This window comes from Ictidomys tridecemlineatus, chromosome 11 (assembly GCF_052094955.1).
Source record: "Ictidomys tridecemlineatus isolate mIctTri1 chromosome 11, mIctTri1.hap1, whole genome shotgun sequence".
NCBI lineage: Eukaryota > Metazoa > Chordata > Mammalia > Rodentia > Sciuridae > Ictidomys > Ictidomys tridecemlineatus.
The window spans coordinates 45,501,110-45,527,589 of record NC_135487.1 but is presented as its reverse complement, the minus strand read 5'-3'; the positions used below and the strand labels follow the sequence as shown (position 1 = coordinate 45,527,589).

At 41.6% G+C, this 26,480-nt stretch overlaps 1 protein-coding gene across 13 annotated transcripts in view; it reads right to left on the bottom strand.

Moving 5' to 3' along the window:
* Fggy (FGGY carbohydrate kinase domain containing) overlaps window positions 1-26,480 on the bottom strand; it is a 400,280-nt gene that overhangs the window by 147,017 nt on the left and 226,783 nt on the right. For all 13 annotated transcript variants that reach the window (XR_013427818.1, XR_013427819.1, XM_078026357.1 and 10 more), the window contains one exon: window positions 15,593-15,696. Coding sequence is in view for 11 of the 13 variants with exons in the window: in XM_078026357.1 (XP_077882483.1) it covers window positions 15,593-15,696 (104 nt within the window). In the remaining 2 variants the exon portion in view is untranslated. The remainder of the gene's footprint in view (window positions 1-15,592; window positions 15,697-26,480) is intronic.

Below are 26,480 nucleotides of genomic sequence, written 5' to 3'. Positions count from 1 at the left end.
TGTGCTTGTTAAATGACCAGCTGACTGGACCACATGCTGGAAGGAAATATGAATGGTAGCACAGGAAGCACCACTCACCAAACAAAGGAATGGAAAATAGCTAGGTTTGAGTTCACTTTAAAAATGAACTTGCAGGCCGGCTTGTTGGTACACACCTGTAATCTCAGCAGTTAGCGAAGCTGAGGCAGGAGGATTGCAAGTTCAAAGCCAGCCTCAGCAACAGCGAGGCACTGAGCAGCTCAGTGAGACCCTGTTTCTACATAAAATATGAAATCGGGCTGGAGATATGGCTTAGTGATTGAGTGCCCCTGAGTTCAATCCCCAGTTCTAAAAAAAAAAAAAAAAATAGGAACTTGCTATTTTTCAACAAATACTTATGAAGCAACTTCCATTCATTCATTAAATAAAAATACTGAATGCCCAACTAGGTTCTAGGCTCTGTGCTACACACTGGGGATGCAAAGAGTGTCAATCATCTCTATCTTAAAGAAGTGATAGAACTCTCTAGCCATGGAATGGGGCTATCTAGTGAGGTAATCCTTAGCCATTATTCAAGATGGACTACTGACCCCATGCTTCAAATGCTGAGAAAAAATCCTTTCCTTGATTTCTTAAAGGATACCTACTTATGTGTCTAATCTATCTCCCAAATCTCTAGCACATATCATAGTCACTAGAGAAATTTAGAGATATATTTCCTTTAAGATCAGGAACAAGAGAGCGTTTTTTTGTTTGTTTGTTTGTTTTTACCACCATAGTGTTCAACATAATTCGGAAATCTCTGGCAAACACAATTAGATGAAATTCAGCAGCAGCAACAACACAAAGGCATAAAGAAGAGAAGAAAAAATCTGCAGATGATATGGTCTTATCGATACAGTTCATACTGGCTTCTTTGCCTGGACCACTTTTTTTCTAATTAAACTCTTAAGATGTTGGGACTTTCAGAAGTATATAGTGAGCATCCCAATATTGGATCACCCAGCTCTCTAGTTAATCTGTTACCATGTATGACAAGAAAAGCACTTGTCAGTGTGATGAATTTAAAGATTTTGAGATGCTGAGCTAATCCTGGCCTGTTTGGGTGGGCCTTCATGTGGTCATAATTGTCCTGTGAGGAGAGAGGCAGAGGGAGATGTGACCACAGAAACTAAGCTTGCTTTGGTTGCACCCATGAGTCAAGGAACACCAGCAACCCCCCAAACTGCTAGCTCTGGAAACTCCAGAGGGAGCCATCTCAGTGAAACCAATTTTTAGACTTCTAGCTTCCAGAGCTATAAAAAATAGATATGAATTATTTCAAGCCCACAAGTTTGTGACAATTTGTTACAGTGGCAACCATAGCTTCCTGGCTTCTGATAAAGAAAAATATGATCAGTTGTATAGTGTTTAATACCCGCTCCCCACTCCCCCCAACCAAATCAGTTCAGATTAAACAATACTTTCCGAAGAAATGAATTGTAAAACACGTTCTCAAGTGGTATTTTATAAGGGGCGCAATAAGTGACATATTAACTTACCAGAATGGCGATACCAAACACAGATTGACCTTCACATGGCCTGCTGCTCCTGCCTTCCTTCCTCCTGACTGTACCTCTCCTTCCTCCCTTTCTACTTTCTTTCCTTTTTTTGATAATTTTAGACTTTATGTGAAAAACTGATTTCACACTTCCAGAATGGTTATAAAAATAGTACAAGGAATTCCTGTATATGCTCACCCAGATTCCTCCAGTGTTTTGCAGAAGCATTCTGTTCTTGTTAAACAAACACACACATATACGAGTGTGCATATTTTTCTGAAGCATTTCAGAGTAAGTTGCAGATATAATGCCCATTTACTCCTAAACACTTCAATGTGCATCCTATAAAAACAAGGATATTCCCTTACATAACCATAATACCATTATCCTGTCAGGAAATAAACATTGATGTAATTCTATTATCTAATTGACAGACCTTATTAAAATTTCTTCCATTTTCCACTAAATATTCTTTATAGTAAGAATTTTTTAAAAAGGTTCTCTAGGATACAATTCAACATCACATATGCCCTTCAGTTGTCACATCTCTTTGACCTCCTTTAATCTCCATCTCTCTTTGCATCTGTCTTTATCTTTCATGACCTTAGAATTTTTAAAGAGGCAGATTGGTTTTTAGAGGCTCCCTCCATTTGGGTTTCTGACATTTCCTCATGATTAGATTCAGGGTAGGCATTTTGGACAGGATGACGCTTGTGTCCACATGACTTCTTCTTTGGAAGACCTTCAGTAAGAGCCAAGGGCAAAACATATAAAGCATTTTACATAAAACTCTAGTGGATGGTGTTTGCAGAAAAAAGTTTCTCTCCTATAAATTCCATCTGTCCCAGGGATGCCTGTGAGCATGCTGCTCTCTCTCATCTCTCTGCTCACATGGCTTATCACAGAAGATGGGGCAAGAGAGCTAGGAAGCTTATACTGCATCTGCCCTGCAATATCAGTGGTCTTCTTTGCCAAGAAAGTGCTATTGATTTAATCTTCCATGCATCTTTCAATGGTCTCTGCATCTCTCCATGGCCTTCACCATATCTCAGGCAAGCTACTATGATACTCCCTCTCTCCTGAACTCCCTCTGTCCCTCTATCTGGTCTCTTGACATCCTCTCTGTCATCTCTCTAATCTATTTTGTAAGTCCAACTATGTAACCTATTATGCTTGACACCTTTTAGTTTCTCTTAAAAGACCAAACTTCTACATAAGGCTCACAAGCCCAGCATGTAAGCTCCCCCTTTGCTTCTCCAGTTTTAACTTGTACCCCCTTTCCTTCCTGCCCCACCCCACAGCTGCCAATTTCCCTCCCATTACCCAGCTGTACTCTCCTCCCAGTTTTCTCCAATCACTGACCACAGCCACACACAAGCACCACAGTCCCCCAGTGACTCCTTGCTTAGTCACTTCATCAAAATCTCTCAGGTCAAACATCACTACCTTACAGGAGCCTTCCTGGTCTCCCAAGCTGTACCAGGGGCATGGTTTTATGTTCTCATGGTGGGTCCTCTGTATACACATGCCTATACCATACCCACAGAGGAATGTATAAATCATGGGAACATTTTAAAGACTTGTAAGTCTGTCCTTTACCAATAATTGCCACATTTCCAAAGCCGCTCCTGAATGTATCCTTTCTCTCAGTAGCCAGCACCCCAGGGTTCTGATATTTGTGGTAATCATTCTCTTGTTTATCTTTCTAGGCTTATTGCCTTCAGGAATTCCTCAAATGTACTATCTCTTTTGCTTTTTTTTTTATAATTTCCTATGACTCGAATAATTCTGTTCATCTTTTTTTTCATTCCTTGTTTCTTCAATTAAAATTATTTGATATATCATTGTGATATGTAGATATAGTTTCTCCACTTAAACATGTATACCACTGCATGAATGCATTGAAATTCAGTTATTCATTCTACTTCTAATGGAAATTTGGGCCTATTATGAAGAATGACATTACGACTACTTCCTGGGCATACTGATGCATAGGTACAATAGTTTTTACCTAGGAATGGAATTGGTGGAGTGCTGAGCCTGTTTATTTTCCAAAGTGATTGTACCAATTCACACTTCCAGAAGCAGGGCAGAGAAGCAAGGCATTTGACAAGATCTGTAGTAACTATACATGATTGTGATGGTTGGCTTGGAATCTACATCCTCCACTAGACTCTGAGGTCTATGTCTGCTTCTGCTTACTATTTTCAATCTAGTGCCCAGCTCACAGTAGATTTTCAAAACAACTGACTGAATAAAAGGTGGTATATGGGTAAGAACGCATAAGTTTTCCGGATGTGAACATAGATCTATGTATGGACTCCAAAAATCCATGTCATTTCTACTGCACTACATACTCCTTACTGCACAATGGGGATAATCATTTGTGTCCCACTTATTACTTCCCAACTTAATAATCACTAGTAGTAATCAAGTGAGATTATAGATGTCAAGCCAATGAACACGGGGTACTAATTAAATGTTGCCTATGTTCCACTACTGTGCACCTGGACCCACATGTTCACAGATGGGGTGTATAAGAGATGGTTGTCAATGGCAAATGCTTTGTGAATGTGTGTGGATTAAGATTTCTTTGTGGAGGAAGATGGGGTTTCAAATATCACTACAGGGAAACCGAAGACACCAATTAATGCTTTCACATCCAAACTGCACCTGTGTCCTAAATTATCCACTACCACAAACAAAAGAAGCTCGCTCCAAATTCTGATCAGAACAAACACTTTTAAGTGCTTTTACCCAGGTGGCATCATCTTTCATGTGTGCCCAGGCTGGAGGAAGAGTTGGGTAGAGAGCTGGATTACATACTGCACTTAGGCTCAGTGCTGTGGGTTCAGAAGTAAACTCTGTCTTCCTATTTACCCTGAAAGATCTTAGGCCTCTGTGGTTTCCTGTTGTGTCCTGATGTGTCTGCTTTGGTTTCTGGGTTTGTCTGTACTGAGCTCCAGACAGGGTCTCTCATGTTTCATGAGAAAATAAAAAATCCACAATCTTTAATTGTCAGCAGATTCTACCAGGTATTCTGTGCAAGCCACAACTTCTCAGAGTGTCTGTATCTAGGCCTTCTAAAGAGATAGCTTCTTTGAAAGGATGGAGATTCAAGAGACTTTCTCCTGTGTCCCAAACCCTTCAGAGATTGCTTGAATCTTCAACTTAATTTCCTTGGTATTATATTAATTTTTAGATTTTATTTTTCATTATTTACTTCTCTTTTACAGTCACCAACCACAATTTTAGAATATCATTTATGTATGTGGTGCTTTTCTAGGCACTGAAGAAACAATGATGAATGGATTTAATTACTACTTTGAAGACATTTAAAACAGTTTTCCTGAAAATCCTCAATTAGAATCACCTAGGTACACATCAAAATTACAGATTCTGGGAATGGAGGGTGTAGCTCTGCATGTGCAAGGCCATGGGTTCAATCCCCAACACCAAGTAAATGAGTAAATCGGTAAGTAAATAAGTAAATTAAATAAAATTAAAGATATTGTTTCCCAGCAAGACTCAGGGAATCAGTACCTGTGGGGTTGGGGTCTGAGGGACAGCATTTTTTAAAATTACTTATTTATTCTAATTTGTTATATAGATAGCAGAATACATTTCAATTCATGGTATACGTGTACTATACCGCACAATTTTTCATGTCTCTGGTGGTACACAAATTAGAGTCACACATTTTTAAAAGAAGATACCCAGGTACTTTATATGCACATTATTTGAGAACTACTGGCTTGCAGCTTAATGAAGAATTTAGTCACAATGGCAATTTATGGCATGGAACCAGGAGACCATCCTGTAAAGAGCCAGACTTTCACACTAGTTGTGGGATCCTTCGATTCAAGCAAATAAAGATGAACAAATTAAGGATGCAATGGAAATGGCTCAGGGTTTGATTGGGTATGTATCTGAGTCTCAGCCCTAGCTCTATTAGCTGTGGGACATGGGACAAATCACTAAGTCTCTTTGAGCCTCATTTGAGAAAAGAAAACAAAACTTCTCTGACACTCTCACTTTGTTTATTCTGAGGATTAAATTCCATAGAGTATTTTACATACTCTAAGGCACCATGAAAATGTTCTTTCATGATCACAAAATCTTTTGTAAATAAGAAAATAATTAAGCCACCCCCTAAGGTTTCTCTAAAGCAGTGAGAACTATTTGGTCTCTCAATCTTCCCCAGCTTTGCTCCTGGGACCTATTTCTCTTAATATTATAGCTATAGATGATGTGGCTCCTTCCAGGATCCAGCAGCTTTTTTCAAAAGCACAGCTCAAAATTGGACCCAGTCCTGAGGTCAGCAGTGGCATATGTTTTTGGTATTGAGTTAATACTTTCAAGGAATGGATATAAAAGACCATGTAAAAGTCTATAACCTCTCGGACCTCAAATCCATCACCTCTTCAGGAGGCAAGGTCATCTGTTGAGATATTTTATGATGCTGACACCCTCTAATGATGTTTAACTTTTGTTTAATCTAAGTGCATTAATATTATTCTTTATTCTGATATAAAAATGGTTACTGCATCCTTTTTGCACACAACTATGATTTTTGTCCATTTAGGGATTCTAAAATTAGTCTCAAATATTTGTTGTGAAAATGAGAAATTCCATATATAGAATACCCAGGAAAAAAACTAGCACATGCTAAATATTCAATAAATCCAGCCATTGTTATTCTTCCGTATACAGATGACATGTTCCCGATTCATCTTGAACTGTTGTCACAATGAATTTCTCTTCTTTACAAATCATGCATAAACCTAAGCATCCTTTTCTTTTTTGAGTATTTCTCTTTTTTAGATTGAAATTTTATATCCTTAAACTTGTGATGTGGTGTTTACTATCTATTTCACTAAGGATACATTGCCAGATCTCTTTAGGTTAACTTGATTATAAACCCCATGCTGAATGTTTAGTATAATTCCCTAGAGAGAGAGCATTAAAGCATTTTCACCAACTGCTCTGGGAGTTAAAGCTTGCAGGAAAGACAAGAATGAAAGATCCTGTGCTAGAGGGCTATGAAGGCCCAGAGGTGGCACAACCAATTCAACATGGCACTGGGACGGAAGACGCTTCATGGAGGTGACACCTGTTCTAGGACTTTGGGGAAGTCACACACTAATGACAGTGTAATCTCTAATAGTATAGGCTCTGAGATTCCTGTACTTTGGTTCAAACTCAGCTGCACCACTTCTTAGCTCCGCGACCTCTCTAAGCCTTAGTTTTCTCATCTGAATGCCGGGATCATAATACAATGAGAAACTTTTCATAGAGTTTGCTAGAAGTAACAAATGACATAGTAAATGCTCAGTAAATGTGTGTTATAAAGACCATGATTTTTGTAATGATGCTACTCAACAGATAGAGGGGAGATGTGTTCATCCTGGGCAGAGAAAACAACATGTCTAAAGCCAGACTAGTGGAAAAGCATAAGTTCTTTCTAAGAAGAGCAACTATAAGTCTAGTATACTTCTTCCATTTGCAACACTCCAAATATAAAAAGGCTTTTTTTTTTAAACTGGGGATTGAACTCAGAGGGACTTGACCACTGAACCACATCCCCAGCCCCCCTCCCTTTTTGTATCTTATTTAGAGACAGGGTCTCACTGAATTGCTCAGTGCCTTGCTAAATTGCTGAAGCTGGCTTTGAACTCATAATCCTCCTCCCTCAGCTTCCCCAGCTGCTGGGATTATGGGCTTGTGCCACCACACCCAGCACATAAAGGTTTTTAATGATTCATTTGATGATAAAATCTGATAGGAATAGATCAAACCATTTAGCATTACTTAACCTGCTTGGGGTGAATATTCTCACATTTTACTATAGAAATATTCATGCTTTTGGTTATGGGTGGTACCAAACACATACACACACACACACACACACACACACACACAAGCACACAACTGTCTAAAATTTGCTCATTCTTTATTCTAAACCATGTCTTGCCTCAGAGAATTCAGATAAGGGTTGTGTAGGCGCCTGCTAGGACATATGGTAAAAGATGAGGGATGAGGTGAGAGGTGGGTAAGACCAGATCATGCAAGATCTCCTGTACACAGCTAGGATTGAGGAAACTTGTCAGGTGATTTGACTGGGAGTGTGAAGCCATGCAATTTAGTTTCAGAACCACCTTCACTGTGAGTTGATCCGGGTAGATAGGACCATGCAAACTGGTGTCCTGTACACCACAGAAAAATGAATTATTTTTGTAGGCTTCCCTTTTATTTATGGGTCATGTCCTAATGCCCAAGAACTGTAGCCCTGTCTTCCAACATCATAGCAAATCTAGGAGTGGTATGGAAACCTGAGGAACATTCAGTTAATTTTATCATGTAGCCAGATGATAGGAGCATAAGTCATAAAGACCCTGAGACTGGTCTGTGTGAAGTAACACTAGACAGCTGATCAATTATTGGGTCGGTCAGTCTATCAAGGAGAGAAGCTGAAGTCTCACCGAAGACTGGATAGTTTACACGTGGTATCTTCCTTCAGCTGCACAGTCCATCACTCCTGAGAAGTCAAATTTGTATGGTATAATTTGTTCTTCAGTAAACCTTTAAGGTTGCTATCTAATATTGTTTTATCTGTTCTTCTGCCCATGTATTCATCCAACTTTTATTGGACATCTACTGTGTGTCAGGTATTGTGCTAAGTGCAAATAAATGGAAATGTCATTGTGTTGTGATATCCTTCTGTTACCTCCCCATATAATTGGGGCCATATGCTGGTATCACCCCATAGCATTATCTAAAAGATGGGTACTGAATCCATCTGTATTTCAAACATCACTAAACTGTTTTCTACAAGTTTTGAAGATACACTGTAGGAGTTAATTTATACAAGGTGTCTATTATCTTTTAAATAAAAAAAAAACTTAAAAAAATACATGCTTTAATCATCGGTTAAGTGGCAAAGTAGAAACCACCCCTACCTGGTTCCTGGGGCAAAAACCATGAAAATGTAATTAGCATATGAAAAAGAGGCTCCTGGAGCACACAGAGTATGGAGGAGATGTAAAAATGAGGGGCAACAAGGCAAATTAACGAAACCTCTGAACTTAGGGTATGTAACACTCAATAAGCTCCTGTGTGTTGAAACACTAGGCAGGTGTGTGATGCTCAGTGAATGACAGTTCTACAATGGTTGTCTTTAGCCTCAGATTCATCTGCACTGCACCTCTGGAAACGCACAGATCCTTCCATGACTGCTGGAGAATGCTCAGCAGCCACAGAATCAGTCACCCACACAACAGATGAATGGTAAATAGGAAAAGGGAAAAAAGTCAATGTGGTTTTCATTTCATGCTCTTCTACACAAATACAAAACGTCTTCCTGAGTTGGGAAGTCAGCTCCATGTTTTCAACTTGCCTAATTCAGCACTTGACCATACAGCAGCAGGGAAAGGGGGGAGATGAACTAGGGAGTCACATAAATACTCTCTTCCCAGGAGATGATAGCGACAGTGATGCTGTTTATTTTCATTGTTATCATTAGGCTGGTGGCCTCTTGAAAGGCAATGGTTTGGGAGACTGGGGAGAAAGGAAAGTGGGAGCACTGTGGTCTAGCTGTGGCCTAGCCCAAACTCTGCAGTTTTCATCAGGCTTTGGAGAAGATGAGACTTGTAATCGCTCTCCACAAATCACACATACACTCAGCCAAGCCATCCCACAGCTTGTCTCATCTTTCTGCAAGGAGTTCAGAGTAGGAGCTCCAGAATCCAGCAGCCTGTGTTGCAAACCTATCTACATGATTTACTAGCTCCGTCACCTTGGGGAAGTAGTTTGTATCTCTCAGTCTCAGTTTCAGTCCTTATAAGTGGATAGGATAATAGTGATAATTGCATAACTTTATTAGGGTTGAAAAACACTTCCAAATTTGTTAGACTGTGAGAAGCAGACAGTAAATATTAGCTCTTACTGTTACTGCTGTTAATTTTCCTTCACCAAGGCAGTCCTCTACATCCCCTACTTCTCTGTTTCCTTGGGAGGAGAACATGGTATTCTCCCCTCCCACAGATCATTAGGAGGAAGCTGAAATATGGCTGCCCCACTGATTCTTTCCTCTCCTTCCATCACTGTTCCAGGCAAGTTTTAGTACTCTGCAGAGCGTTGGGCTCAGGACAGATATTAGGTAGACTCGAGCCAGAAGCTCTTGTTTCTGACCTTTTGAGAGGCTCTATTGTGATCCTGGTGGGCTTTCAGAAACGTGGGGCCAGAGAGCCCTGCCCAGTTTCTTTAGCAATGGAATGGATGGATGGCATAGCAACATAACTGTTTGGAAAACTGTGAAACTGCTTTCCAAAGTGGTTGCACCATTTCATATTCTGCCAGTGGCGTGTGAAAGTTCTAGTACCCCATGTTCTCCCTCTGGCTTCAACTATTCTGGTAAGTGTACACGGATCTCACTGTGATTTAATTTTCATTTCCCTTTTAAATAATGATGTTGAACATTCTTGACTCTTCTAACAAACAGACCATGTCCAGTGTCCTCTGTTTTAGGGGAATGTTTGCTTCAGATGGTCTGAGGCAGATATATTGTACCATTTGAAAAATGACCTAAAGAACACAGTTTTAACAATGTGGCATATTCTGAAAGGAGGCTTCTCTCTGGCTGGAGCCCAAAGACACTGGGGTTGCAGACTCCCAACTCTTTTCCCAGCCAAGCTGAGGTCAAGATATGGAGCCAGTCAACCTAAGTGCATCTTATGAGCTCCAGGGGGAGGAACTCATGCCCACCTTTGAAGGCACAGGGTAATGGCAGGGTGAGGGATAGGAGGGGAATAGGATGGAACATTCCAGATATCTACCTTGGTGGAGGAATGGTGAGAGTGGAGAGTGGCTCATTTCTTACTGAAGCCACACTGACTTAAAACTGTTCAGTTAAAATCTCACTTCCCAGACAGGCCAAATGAACTGCATAAATTCCCTGGTGGGGGAGGGCAGAGGTTGGTGATAGGGAGGATAGGCTCATTGCACCTTAGATTGGTGGGGGAGGCTTCTCTCTAAGAAATCAGGACTCATTCAACAGAAATAGGGGATGAATGATGACACTACTGGATGAGAACGGAGTGAGAGAGACTTGAGAAAATACAAGCACTTGCACACTTCCCTCAGAAAAGCTATCCAGCAGTGTGGCCACTAAGCATCCACTGTGCACCCAGTGCTGCACTAGACGGGATGGGCCCAAAGAAAGCACAGGAATCATGGACCCTCTAAGCAAGTCAGCTTCATCTGACATATAAGTTGGATTAAGACACAAGAAGCACAATAACAATAGGAGATATATATCTCACAAGAGCTACAGAATCTACTGAGGAAGGAAAAAAGTGTAAATGAATATTTATTAATTGCCTACTGTGTACTGTTTCAAAAGTGATTTTAAGGATGTATTTAGAATAGTGTCTATGATACTGTGTGAACTATATAAATGACTGCGGATACTATTGATATTGTTATCCCCCCACAGTGTTCTCTTTAGTTTTTAAAAAAGCTTTAGCTTTAGTTAGCATTTAATAAATTGTACATATCTAAAATGTCTGACTTGATGCTTTGACACAACATATCCAATGAAGATATAACCAGAATAAAGACAAATACATACATCATTTACAAATCTTTCCTGTAATTCTACTCTTTTGGTCCTTATTATAACCATTCCCCCATTCTAGGTAACCACTATCACCCATGTGCTTTCTATATTATGTGTTTGCATTTCCTAGGTTTTAAAATATTGAAACTGTATAGTGTCTACTCTTTTGTGGGGGGAGGGGGACTTGCTTCTATTACTTAACATTGTAATCTTATGATTAACCTATTTTATACCTTTGAGATGGTTTGAGTATAGTTAAAGTGTGTCCCCCAAGGGTTCATGTGTTGAGAGCTTGGTCCTTAATGTAGCAATGTTAAGAGATGTGAGACCTTTAAGAGATGGGTCCTAGTGGGAGGTCCCACTGGCCCCTTCCCATGCTCCCTCTTACCTCCTCTCTCCCTCTCCCTCCCCCACCCTCATGTCTCCCTCTCCCCTTTCAATATAATGACATCTGCTATTTGGTGACTCAGCCAAAGAAGTCCTCACCAGAGCTGAGCCAAAGCCAGCTAGTACCATGCCCTTCAACCTCCAGAACTGTGAGCTAAATGAACCTTTTATCTTATAAAATACAGAGCCTCTGGTATTTTGTCATCTTATGTATTTTGTGTCCCAATCCCAGAATCAACCTTGTGCAAGACATCATGATTCTCTTTATTGGATCAGGGTATTAGAAACAAGATCAGGGCATGGGGTGTTCTGTTACCCACATTTAACAAATGAAGAAACTGAGATACTAAATGAAGTATCTACTAAATTCACAGTCAGTAACAGGGCTAGCACAGGGGCCCACATCTTAGAGATAACAACACTATATTTAATATGTAATGACAACACTATATTTAGTATTAATCAAAGGCCTGATTAGTACGTCTTATGTTCAAGTATAGTGCTAAACTATTTACAGAGATTACTCAATTTAATTTTTGACATAAATTTATGGAAAAATACTATTGCCCACATTTAACAAATAGAGAAACTGAGGCACTAAAAGATAAAATATCTACCTAAATTCACAGTTAGAAATAGGGTTAGCACAGGGGCCCACTTCTTAGAGATTCCATGGCTGTGCAGTGACAGAATCACTAGCTGTATGTTCACATAAAACCCTCATTTCTAAATTCACCTAAATAGGTGCAGCAATACTCCCCAGCTCTCCTCAGGCATTGTTCTGCACAAGCCTTACCCCCTCCACGCCCCTCCTGGCTCTGCCACAGGGTTTGCCCCGCACCCGACACCTAGCTGGAGGACAAGCTGCCAAGTTCCAACCTGACCTGACAGCTCCAGAAGAGGTGTGCTGGAGCAACAGGGATCATCTCCATCTGACCCTGCGACTTTTCAACCTCTGGCTAACCCCTGCCGCGTGTTATCCCAGGTTTTGGTGACTTGGTAGTAATTAACTTTGAATAAGCAGCTCTGCTTTCATGGAGTTAAAAAAAGAACAGCATTTTTTCCTTCTTAATTAAATCATCCCTGAGGAAGATGAATGTGCAGCCCACACTTGTATCTTCTAAAATATCAAAGGCCTGATTAGTACGTCTTATGTTCAACCTCAGGCTTTTTCTCCAGATTCCTGGAGGTAACAGGAACCTAGAGGTAGGGACCTTTTAAGTATTTACCAATACTCAATTACTGCTTGCTCATTCATTCACTCATTCATTCATTCCTTTTGGGTGATCTGAAAAGAGCAACTTGGATCAAGCATAAATTGTCTCTGGGAATTTTGTCTCAATTAACCCACTGAATTGGAAACACCAGAAGTGAGCAGACACCAAGAGAATTCTGTAGGTCATGTTGAAACCACTTTTTGGAAAACCCATAGCCCTGAGTTCTGTGTGGCAATTTTTTCCTGACAGTGGTGGTTTTATTTGCCAGAACCACAACAAAGGGGGTCCTTGAGTTTCCCTGGGAGTGTTTCTCCAACCTGCACCTCCCCTAGACCTCACAAAGGTGTGATTGTTGCTGGCATGCTGGCTCCCAACACCTGAGGGAGATCAAAGGCACTCTCTGTTCCCAGCATGACCACAGTCTCGCCCTCATGACATAACATTAAAGCTAGTGATTAATCCCCTTGGCCCAGAAGGTCCCTTCCCACTCCCAAGTACAAAGCAGGGTGGGGGTGGGGGCTGTTATTTCCAGTATAACACGACATAATAAACTGGCATTTTATGGCCCTTATTCATTGCAACCAAATGCGGCTGCCCATCAAATTCGTTAAAGCCCAAACAGTTGCTTCATGTGAGCATTTTATGTCACTGGGAAACTTTCATAAGAATCCCCACCATTTCAGTCTCCTGTTGCCAGGTACAGATGGAGCTAATACAGGCTCTCCAACAATCCTGCAAGATTGGCACCACTCCCCCAACTTGATGGAGGAAGAATCTGAGTCTCAGAGAAGTTAAGAGGCTCACTGGGGTCATGGGGCCAGCAAGTGGATAAGCAAGAGTTCCTGTGCACATGATGACCTGTGTGCCCCTGTTCCTCACTCCTCTATGGCCCTGTGGTGAGCAGGCACAATACAACAGGGCATTATGGAGTGTGAACATTGGAACAATGTACAGCAAAATTTAAGTTCTTAGTTCCAGAATTTAATGTCTTTGTGACCTTGGGGAAACCACTAGTATCATCCCATGAAGAGACAGGCTGAGAAGTGCAGCCTCACAGAGTCACCTATATTCATTTAGATCTGTTTTTGATTAGAAACCTGAAGAGAGTGGAGTAAAAATGCTTGAGACTTAGATTTGACAGGAAAAGCCAGATTCGATGTGTCCCAGTGAAAATGAGGGATGAGTTAAGTAGATTTAAACTGGTCATCAGTGAAGACAAGGGAACAAGGATAGACCAATATCAAGGGAAGTAAGAGCTGGATGGCTGTTTGGGCACTTTCCTTTGGAAGAGAGTTTAGGCCTCTGTGGATCTCTGATTTCAAGACAGCTAAGCTTTACCACAGGATGCTGAAGGGGAAGAAGGATGTGGGAACTTCTAAACTTGGTTAAAGAAGTTCCATTTAATGCCTCACCTAGAGTCTAAAGAAATACAAAGAAGTGTATTTGCTAAAGTCCAGCCCAAATGCTACCGCAGGAGGCCTTCTGCAGCCCTGGATGCCTCCTGGCAGTCAGTCACTGCCTCCTTCCGGCCGGATAGCAACAGGGCTGATAATCAAGAGACAGCCTTCCAAGGGGCTCATGCACCTGAGCACTCACACTGCCTGGTTCCAGCCTTGTTCCAGCCTCCTACTGTGAGGGACTGCCATCAGACCCCACAGATTGCAGGTGAGGAATCTGAGGGAGTTGAGTACTTTGCCTATGGACCCATGCTTAGGAAGGGGGGAAAGTGGGACTGGAAACCAATCTGGCTGGCCCCACTATCTTGACAACATGGGAGGCCATAGAATGCAAAGTGCCCGAGCATGACCACATGGTCAGTATCCTGAGTTCAACCCAAACCTATTTGGGTCTTCATATCACATTGTAATATCTGTTACAACTCTATCTCATCCATGGGTGGGCCTATGTCTTCCTTGTGCCTCAGAGTTTAGCACAGGCAGGATGTAAGAGCAGGAATCAGTAAAAAAGTAACTGCATAGATATTTACTCAAAGCATCTACTAATAAAAGAGGCTCAGTGGTCCCTACAGTCCCTGAACAGCTTCACACAGCACATGATTTCCTCCCTAGCTGCAGACTTCCGGCTCTGGGCTGTGTCCCACTCTACTCTCAGGCTCATCTCCCTGCTCCTCCCCCTCTTTCCCCCTCTATTGTACTCATCTGGGAAAAATCCAGAGAGTCGTCTATCTCAGTTTAACAGAGTAATGACTTTTAAATAAAAATATGGTAGAAATGGGTACTTATCGAAATGGAATGCTTTCAGACTCATGCATTTAAAGAAGATATAAATTTTAGGGCAGGCACTAAATTTTAACTGCAATCTTGGAGAAAGCCTTTCCATTAATTCATGGAGAAAAATTAACAAAGTGAAAATTGCTTATCAGTGTTCTTTTGAAGTCATGATACGCAGCCTAATTCTATAGATCATCAGGACACTCCCAGGGAGATGGATTTATATTGATGGAGAAAGGGCTCAGCAGCCAAAGAAAACAGACACTCCCACCTTGCCAGGGACGAGTCAGTTGCCCCTGAAAGAGAGATGGGTCTGGGAGAGCGAGGCTTTGCCCTCGTGGACCCTACTTCACTCCTTTTGCCTGGGTTCAATGGTCAGGGTGGATTCAAAGGCAGACTCAACCCTTTCATGCTTTTTAAGACTTTGGCCCCTGGAAAAAGAGCAGGCAAATATAAGCAAGGTTGCAGGAGGGAGGACCAGGCTTCTGGCCAGACACGCACAAGGGGGCAGGAGGGGAAACTGGGAAAAAGAGGAGCAGAGAAAGAGCTAGCAGCTCAGTATCTCCCCCTGAGTTGCCTCCCACCCTACACGGTGGCTTTGCCCTTGTGCCCCACACTCACCCCCATGTGACAAGAAGATGTTCCACAGATGACAGCCAGCCGTGACGTCACTGGCTGTCCCTCACAGATGAGGCCATGACCCCTCACATCTGCTCCAATCACTCCTATGAGAAAGCAAAACCACAAAATCATCTTTAAAAAAAAAAAAGGAAGGAAGGAAAGAAAGCTAAAACAATCATAAAATACCTTGTAAAAGCCAAGCAACATAGAGGAAGAGTCTCGTGTATAGACCAATTTCAAATACAAACCAAAAGGGCATACTCCTCTACCTCAGGAAAACTAGAAAACTCGTTCTGTTCCTGCTTTGCTCTGGTCCATGCATAGCATGTGACAGTTAACTGTACCTATTTACATATTAAAAACAGTGGCTGTCCATTATCTTGAGCTCACTAAATACCAGCACTATGCTGTATATTTAACTGGAGTGATCTCATTTGAGATTAATACTGTCAAGTGGATGTTATTAATGTTAGAGACAGACATCAGAAAAGAAACCAAGGTTTGCAGAGGTTCAGTGACTTGCCCAAGGTGGCATCGATCATAAGGAAGAGAGCCAAAAGGAATCTGGTTTAATGTATCATATGTCAATCTCAAAGAAGGCAAAGCAAAGGTGGTGTTTCATGACTGAATCTCTTCAGCATACTTATTGCAGAGCTCCAGGTGTAAAGAAGAGGGTGACTGAGAGGTAATCCTTTAGTTTAAAGATCGCCAGTAGCAGAGCTTCTCATATGTGGTGGAAACTCAGGCTTTTCCACAGACTGTATTCCTGATACTTGCGAAACAAGTGAAATTAGATATGATCAGAGTTAGTTAAAGCTATTCTACCTTCATTTATTCAAATATCCAACAAGTACTTTCTATGCAGTAAATGCTATGCCAGGCATATGGCATATGGGAGCCATGAGCATGCAAATGTACATAACTACAACAGGAGGCAGGTGAAATAGGCTTGAGGCAGGGCTCAGATGTGGATACAGAGAGAACAGATCCCGCTGATCTCAACAGCTTCATGCACGGCCTCTCTGTCCTCAGACTCCAATACTATATGCTCTTCTGCACCTGCTCTTCTGTCTGCCTGGGATGCCATTCCCAACTTTCTGCCAGGCTAGCTTCTATTTACTCCTAAATCAGATGTGACTTTCTCAGAGCTTCCATGATCCCCAAAGGAGTCTCCCTGTTCAATGTTTTCATGCACCATTGGACTTCCCCAACAGAAGAGGCAGTGGTAGTTTTGAGACATCACATGCTGTGAGCCCCTCTTCTATAATGAAAGCTGCAGGAAGCTGGCACAGCCTTGCTCACATGCTTAGCAGCCCTTTACACCATAGTTGCTAGCTCAGGGCAGAAAGTGAGAGCACAAATGTTTGGGGATTCAAGGATAAAGAAGAAAAGGCCCTGCACTCAGAGTGCTTGCAGCCTGGTAAGGAAAAGAGAACCCCAAATGATCAGAACACATAGAGAGAGGGAACCATGGAGGCTCTAGGGTTTCCCCAGGCTTTCAGTCCATGTGGAGTTCTGCACAAGTTAGCCAGGTAAAAGCCACAAATTCCTGGATACTGAAGGCACTAGTTGCTCAAGCAAGCAGGTCTTTCTAGAAAGTGGGATCTAGGGGCCACAGACAGTCTTCTTACAGCTTTCTAGATTTTTTTCATTATTTCTTCCAAATTCTACCTTCTGGGTACAGCAATTGGTGTACCTCTGCTATTGTTCAGAGGCCCAGCAGTAGGGGGAAGTACAGCTCTTCCAAACTTTCTGTGTTGGTTATAATAGCAAACAGGCAATTGAGGTCTGAGACTTGAGCCTGCAAGAGTCCTGGGCCCTATTTGTTTTCAGAACAAGCCCCCTGTTCTGCTTGGTATGGGGGGGGGTTGCCCCTGCAGACTGTGGTTCCCAGACTCAGTCAAGGTCGGTCCTGCCAGAGGGCTGGAGGAAAGGGAAGGCCCAAGCAGACCTTCTCTTCCTTCTCTGTCTCAGGTAAAGGCCCAGGAGTGCTGTTTCCTTCTGACTTAGACTCTGCTGGCAGGATGGCCACCGCCACAGCATCTGCTGGAGTCCACCACTCTCAACACCATCTTGTTTCTTTGACTCCTGTCCTATGGTGGCAGCTGCTCTCTAGCTTCTCGCTCTTTCATCATCTGATCAACATTTTCTATATAAAATTCCCTCTTTTTTGTAACAATAGTAATATCAATAGATGTTGTGGTGGTGGTAGATGTTTTAGAGGTAAAGACAGATTTACTTAGGAAAGCAGACACACATTCCAGGAATGTGGGCTCTTTTAAGAGTGAGAGGCTTTTGGGGTAAAGGAAGGAATACACATTCAAGGGAGAATGTGGGCCATCTCGAGAGGGAGAAACAGCTGAGATTCCTTTTATAAGCACTTAGAGTGGCTTATGCCTCTCTGGCTGGATCCTGAGTGATAGGTTCCCCATTCGGGACACAAGGAGTTTAGGACAGGAAGAAACTTCAGATATGAGCTAATTTTAACTGAGTTCTTCTTGCATGCTCTCCTTAGACATCTCATTTTATTCTTAAAACAACTTACTAATGTGACTGTTATTATCCTTATTTTACAAATGAAGAAACTGAAGCTTAGAGATGAAAAGAAACTTCTTCAGGGTCACAGAGCTCCCAAGGACAGCACTGCAATTCATATTCAGGCAATCTAACGCCAAAGTATTTGTTCTTCAACATTAAGACTGTAGGTTTGTCTCCAAAACAAAACCCAACATCCAAGCAATTGATGTTTATTATCTACACATCTCAAAGTACTGAGGTCTTAAGCTTCTGATACTGAGATCCCTGACAGAAAAGGGGTTGACCGCTTCTAGCCCACAGTGCTATAAATCAATTTAAGGTTTCCTGAGCAAGGTCCGCATTTATTGGCTCCACTCATAGGTACAGGCAAAGTTAACCTTAGAGGGTCGTTCAATTTCTATAGACACTTAAAAATTGAGGAAAAGATAAATGTGTGGGTAATTTTTTTTTGCTTCTTTTCTGGTTAGCAGATTCCCTGATTGACAGATTCATTGATTGATTTATCCATGTAAGCACCTGAACACTAGTGAGTTAGGATGAGAGAAGAATGGAATTTGGAAACGTATCTGCTATAGAATAAAGAAAACAACAAAATCACATGATTGCTCTGATACTGAATGCTAAAAAATAGATGTTTGATCAATGGTAACCGTGTCACCATTACCACTACCATCACCAACATCAACAAACCACAAACTTTCTCTCAAGTCAACTGCATTCTTCCTTTGTTTCTGGAAAACATATTAGAGACTGAAGATAGGCTGGATTCTATGCTAAGTCTTTACATATTCTCTCATTTAATCTTTACAACATCCACTAAAGGTAAATATTCTTTATTACCTTCAACAGACGTGGAAACAAAGGATCAGAGTAACTGGTCCAAGGTCATACAGATATAGGAAGCAGTGCCAGGATTTGATCTGTTCTTTCTGACTCCAAAGCCCATATTCTTTCTATACTCCCTCACTCTATGATGTTATAATTGTCTTCTAAGAAGGATATATATTTGGAAATGTCAGTTCACTATGGAACATAATGAATGCACTGGACTAAGAAAAAATCAGAGTTTTAACCCCAGTTCTGCCACGAGTTAGAACTAGTTCCCTCATCTCTACTATAGAAGAATGGATCACAAATTTTCTTTCCTCAGCCATTCTCAATATAGGATACATAGAGTGTGTCTTCTGATATATCAGGTACAGGGGCTCCTCACCAGGAGACAAGAACAAAAAGTCCCTCTCCAGATGCTGATTATCCAGTCCCAAGATTACTTAGGCAACCACCAGTCAGGTTTTCACAGCACCAGCAAGAGGCAGGCTTGCCCAGGTTCCCTCCTGGGAGGTTCTTGACGCTCTGCCTATCATTGCCCCTGATTCAATAGCAGTAGGTGGGCGATGCTCCCGGTGACCACATGAATCCAGGAGCTGACAATCTCATTTTCCTGTGTCCCTCTAGAGCCTGGAGGGGCTAAAACAGGCCTATGAATGAGCAGAAAAAGCAAGAATAGTTGGGAGGAGCATTCTCCTTTCTGAATAACCACATTTTACCATCCCTAGAAGATTCACAGGCTGCACATGTACATCAAGAAGCAATTCTCAAGATGAGATTTGACAAGTGCAGCCCTGACACTGCTGGGGCCCCTCACAGGACTGTACAAGTGTCAGTTCGTTCTGCATTCCTCAGAACGTTTAAGGAGCAAAATTAGCAGCAAAAGAAACAGGCATCAAAACAAAGTGACATATTCAATTGTCTCTGAATCTTGCACAACAACCAGCTGATGGTAGTTGCTCAATAAATTTTTGTTGAATGAAAAAATAGCAGAAAAACAAGCTTACTAACTTGCTCATATATTATATTGTTCTTATTTATTTATTTAATGTCAAGCAACACAATATTTTAAATGTAACCTTTATTTTACTTGTTTGTATGTGGTTCTGAGGATTGAACCCAGTGCCTCACCCATGCAAGGGGGAGTGCTCTAACCACTTGGCTACAGTCCCAGCCCAAACAACACATTTAAAAACAAAATTTAGAGGGAAAATTTGAAACGTCATGAGCAACTCTTATTTACCCTTGTGTGCTGTCTCCTCCCTCCCTCCCTCCCTCCCTCCCTCTCTCTCTCCCTCTCTCCTATCCAATCATCTTTCCTTTTTTTCCAAACATTTATTGAGTGCCTACTATATTTATATGAAAGAAAAAAAGGACTTTGCAAATGTTATGATTAAAAGCATGTTATCCTGTAATTTATCAAGCCATAGCAGCTTTGAAAACTTTACAGGGTTATATAGAAGAAAAGCATCCTAAGTTCTAAAATTTGTGTTATAATTATCTCCCACTTTATAGCTTCATAAAGTGCTTTATAGCTTGCACAGCATCCTCAGACACTGCACCCTTTATTTAATATTTAGAAAAACCCTGTGATACATGTGTTTTATTTCCAGCTCATGGTTGAAAAAAAAAACTGAATTTCAGAGAGGTGAAGTAATTTTGTCAAACTTATTTAGACACTAAGAAGCAGGAGAAGGGCTCAAACCAGGATATTCAGTAACCCAGTCTGATGTGTTAGCATCTTGAAAAAGATTCTCCTGAAACAACCACCTCAAATAGCTGCTCAAAAGATGACAAAAAGTATAAAAAGAATTTTGAACATTACTTAAGATTTTATCAACTTGAGACTTGATTCAACTCTTTGAAGGAACGAGTGGACTGATAAAGTATATCAGATGGGCTGCTTGACTAAGCTGGCTAAAGGGTTGGAGTCCATGGAGAAGACATTTTCTATAGGATAGCAGCTCTGTGTTTGCAAAGCCTGTGCCAATTCTGTGGTCTCAGCAGGGTAGGGATTATAGCAATGGTATTTTCTCTGCAGAGAATGTAAGGCTAGTCTATCTACTGGCAGACCTAGAATTCTGTTACTTTGATTGATATTCATTTATATAACAAAGAACATAATATACTGGGTTGGCATTATGGTGAAATACTTAAAAAACAGGATTCATTCATCATGTGACTCTGGTTATGTTTCCTGTCTTCTTTACACCACAATTTCCACATCTTACCATTTGCATATGTCTCTTCCTCATAGGATTGTTATACAACTTACATGTGTTAATACATGTAAAGCACTTAGCTATCCAACAGAATGATCTCTGAAGGTGGAAATGTTCTATATTGGCATTGTCCAATACAGTAGTCACCAGTCACACGAGGCCACTAAGCACCTGAAAGGTGGCTAGCACAACTGAGGAAGTGAATTTTCCATTTTGCTCAATTTAGCTAATTTTGATTTAAACAGCCACTTATAGGTAATGGTTGTATTAGATAGTGAAGATTAGAACATGCTCAATAGTATGTCAATATTTGCTGTTTGCCTTATTTTTGTTATTGTGATTGTTGCTATTATTTCATTTGCTCTATTTCCTTAGACATCTGCTTAAGTTCTACTTACATGTCCTGGGGTAAATACCTTCACCTCTCAGATGTAGAACGTCAACCTCCATATCTGAAGAACTTGATAGCAATGCTAACCTACAAAATTGCTGTGAGGACTAAGGAAGATGTATGGGGAATACACTAGTTATCAATAAATGGGAGTTCTTCCTTCCAGGAGCTGCAACAGTGCCTGGAACAAGCAGGGCTTCATGGAAGTCTTTTCTCCACACTCCTGGATGCGCCCTACTTATCTGTGTTGCTGGGCATTTGCTCATCATGCACCGAAGAACCTTCCACAATTTCCTGTCAACCTCCAACAATCAACCTGGGAACATGCATTCCCTGCTGAGGCCTCAGTTGTAGCATCAAAATCTTTCTGGACCACTTTCCTCCTTAGGCCCCAAGCACCCTAGCCAGAGAAAACCAACCAAGTCTCCTTCCCTTGCACTTTACCTCCTGACACTGCAGCCTCTATCATTATATCTGTCATTTATTTGCTTGCATAGGCGTCTCCTGCTACCAGATAATGACTGTTTTCTTTTGCAAATTAAAATATAACAATTGTACATTGAGTCTTAAAGCAAGCCCAAGGGGTAACCTCACACCTAACAAATAAAGGGGAGCAGCTAGCTGAAAAGATATCCATGATCCTTATACAGAATGAAGCACTGTCTTGACCTGGAAATAAACATCATTTAGATTCACCCAAATTAAATTCTAAAATAAGTTTACCTTTGTTTTTAAACTATGAAGAGATTTCACACACCTAGATGCTGCTACCATCCCACTTCTCACACTCCCATCCTTATAGAGCCAGAAAAATAAAAGAGAATGCCTTCAAATTAGACATGGGTGGCCATTTACTCGGTAGCTGAAGTCTTCAGGGCACAGTAGCTCAGAGCCAGGACTCTGGGACTAGAGGACTTGGTGTCAAGTCCAACAAGCCAGTCGAATCCAACTATGCCTCAGTTTCCTGAATGACAAGATTAGATGGTGATAATCTATTGCTTCCAAGCCTACTGTAAGGACTAAGTAAGAACAACAATGGCTGGGACAGTGTGTTCCATGTATTTTTACCATTACTGTTGTTACTACTGACAGCTCTCAGTCTTCAGTGGGAAGAGCAGGGCTTGGCATGACAGTTCATGAGCCTGCCTTCAGCTTGATATGTGCATTGCCAGAGTTATTTGGTTTACTTAGGTTGATTGGAACATCTGTTTTCTATCCATGAATGTATACTGATGACAGAATAATGGGGGGGGGAACACATATACAGGGGAATAAGAAAAACAAGGTACCAGGTAGTAGGCATAATCCAGGTAAACATTTTAAACATTGTTGAGCAGAAACCAAAAGCTCCTTACCTCCCCCAAAGCCACAGTTACATATAGCACCATTTATAGCATGATTAAATTTGTGTTGACATTCATCATTTCTGCCTTTTGGCCACAAGTCTTCCATGACTTGGACCAATCAGAACCAATATAAGAGCCTGAAGGTGATTGGCGTGGGACAGAAAACAAAAAGTAGGACCTCAGGCAACTGGCTCTCCCTCATTTCTATCCAGAGAGATCAACTCTCAAAGGCAGGCTAATATACAATAGCTTAGAAATTCAAGAACACTAGCAAACCCCCAACTAATGACAAAGAAAAATTTGGATTTCAGAAATTCTGTTCTTCCTAAGTCAACACAACTTCTGGATTACTTGGACATTACTTGGACATTGTCATCTTTAACTTCATAAAAGACATTCACTTCCCAGCATTAGACTTGGTAAAGTGTAAGGGTAAATCCAATCTAAACAGTCAAGCTAATTCACAAATTAAATTCTTTGTAAAATAAAGAAACCAAAAATAAGAGAATTGATCTAAGTAACACAAATGTATCTTTTGGAACAGATCCTTAAACAGATCTATGACTGTGACTCTAAGTCATTGCCTTATGGTATTTTATAAATTAATGCACTAATAGGATGGCCATCAACTGATCCCCAATTATAAATCAGGAACCATATTAGGTGCTAGAAATCTAAATATGGAAATTATTCTCTTTTTTTCCTATACTATCCCAGTGCAGTAGGGGTGAAAAGATACCCTGGCAGATGTTTAAAAGACAGAAGAGCAACTGGTGGCGACTCAGATGTTGGTTTTTTTCCTCCACGGAGGTGTAGAGCCCCAGCATGGGACCTACCCTGGATGTCAGGGAGGCCTGCTCAGGAAGGAAAGGCAGGAATATATTAATTAGAAGGGAAGGGGGAAGGCAGGGAAAGGCATTTCTGTTACAGCTAGAGACAAAATAGACAGTAAAGCAAAGACAGAAGAGAGACAGACGAAAGCTAGCTGATGCAGGGTTGCTGGGCCCCAGCATGAAGGATATGAACTGTGTCTGAAGGGTTTGGTTGGTCAATGTACAGTTCTGGGTCTGAAGTCAGGGAAATCTTTGATTTCCAGTTCTACCATGAGTTTGCTATGCAAACTTTGATAAGATACTTCAACTTATTGAAATTCAGTTTTCTCAGTTTTAAAGTGGGAATCTAAAATTGGCATCTATTCTACAAGATCATTTTTGTTCATATCAGCATTTGATGAGGGTCAGGACATGCTGTCTCAAAATATGGCACATCATTGTATTACATATGTTAAGATAAAGGTATCTTAGAAAACCACAGAAGCAGAAGCCCCCAATCCCCACCCCTGCCCTTCTCCACTGAAGCAGGTCATAAAACCTGGGGAGGATTTTTCTGACTTTGCCCTGAAGCAGGTTACAAGACCTTCCTGTGAGAGATGTCTTCCCTGAACCCAAAGGAGAGGGACAGTATTATCTCTGAAGAGAGAAAGGGTCACAGAGAAGAATCTAGATAGATAGGCCTTGCTAAGTTTCCTCTAGTTTATTACCATTAGATCATACAATTTTTGCTCTTATCCTATTTCTCCATGAGTCTACTCTTCATAAAACCTACCATAAAATATTCAGGCTTAACTGTTACTTTGGGTCTTCATTTCTTTATGAAGGCTCCCATGTCACATAAAACTTATATTAAATAAATGTGTATGCTTCTCTTGTTATCTGACTTTTGTTTTACGGGCCTCCACCATGAATCCAAAAACGGGTAAGGAAAAGACAATTTTCTCCCTACACACCAGTAAACCCAGTGCTCCTGGACCCCCTCTGTCCTGGGCAAACTGGAACAGCTGTGTATGGCATACAGCTTTGAGTCTGGGATATTGGAACTATAAAGTGTCCAATTCTCCTGGTAGAAGAACTAGGTTTCCTTCAGCAACTCTTTCTTGCCACAAGATGAGTGATCTTATTTGTAAAGTGACGTGAAGGTTTTCTGAAGGTGGAGATCAGAACCAAGAGTCCAACTTGATCAGTGAGACATTTCAGAAAGATACCAGCGCATACAAGAAGTGCTTAGACAGGTTCTTTGGGACATCTGCACTGAGAGAAGAGGCCTGAAATTTTGAGAAAAAAAAAAAATCCAAATAGGCAGGCGAGCTCTCTTTCCTCCTACCTTCTGACTGCACACGTGCTTCTCCTCCCACCCCCATGCCCTGCACCCCGCACCCCCGCCCCGCTTGGTTATGAGTTTCGGTTCCATCACAAACTTCCAGGGGTTAGTTGAACATTGACAGATTCTTCAAAGCTTGGAATTCATTCTGGGAGCCAAAACCAGGCTGAGTTTCTATAAGGCTATGATTTCCCTGGGGAGGGTCACAGGGCTCTACCACACCTAGACTGATTAATCTAGCCTGGCCCCAACCTTCAAACAATAAGGAGACCAAAAGGAAAACAGATTCTGAAGTTGAATCCTGGTTCTGCTCTCTCCCCTGTAGCTGCCAATCCTAGGAGACTGGGGTGGGTGTGGAAGGCCACCCCCACCGGATAAGAGTCAGGCTGGCGGGCTCAGAGAATTAAGTGATATAAAGAGCAGCTGGAGAGGGGGTAACAATCCTGGGTAGGATAAAGGGCCCAGGGTTGTAGCACAATGAAGGACATGTGGCTGAAAGTGTTTCAAAGAGAATAAAGGCTTAGGTAAATAAATAGTGTGGAAGGGGAGAACAAAAATGAATCCCAGAAAATCCCATGAGAAACACAGCGGCATTTTTCAGGAACTGCAGTGGAAACATCTCTGCTTCATTCAGCAGAAATCAAGATGCAGCCCTCCCAGAAGGTTCCACTCTGCACCTGCTCCCGAGGCCACCTTCTCAGACAGCAGCCTTGCCAGGTCCTGCTCTCCCTGTCCTGTGCCCTCCTGGTTCCATAAGGTAATGGGCACTAGCCAGGAAGGGCACTGGCTTTGAGGAGCTGCTTCCCCAGAACACTTCTTCATCCCATGACCTCAAGAAAACGAGCTGATTTCCTTGAGCTTCCGACATCTCATCTGCGAAAGGGAACAGATGGTTTGAAAGTAAAAGTGTAAAAATATAGTCTTGTTTTGAAAGAACAGTGCTGGCACATGTAATTAATTAATTACTCCAATTGTATTGCTTTGTAATTGATTAATATTCTCTCCCTCCTTTGTTTAGTAGGATTCAAGTCGGAAACAGTACTTAAAGTAACACAGCCACCATCCTTGAGATGCTCACAATTGCCTGGTGAGGGAGAGCTCTATGGAGAGAGACTCACAGTGGCTTCAACAGACCACAGACAAGGCCTCTATGGGAGGAGCTAATTCCTACTGTGTATCTGGCTCCAAGGATGTTTCTTCCCGAGGCCTGCTTTCCTTCTGATCTTATGACTAAAGAGCTCCTTGCCACTGTGTTGACCCTGGCTGTGGCCACTGACTCCATGTCCCACTGCTGCAGCAAAAAAGCCTTAGGTTTTCTTTGCAGTGGTGATATCATTATCACCATCACCACAGCAGGTGCTTGTGTACTGCCAACCTGTGCCAGGTGCTGTTCCAAGTAGTTTATA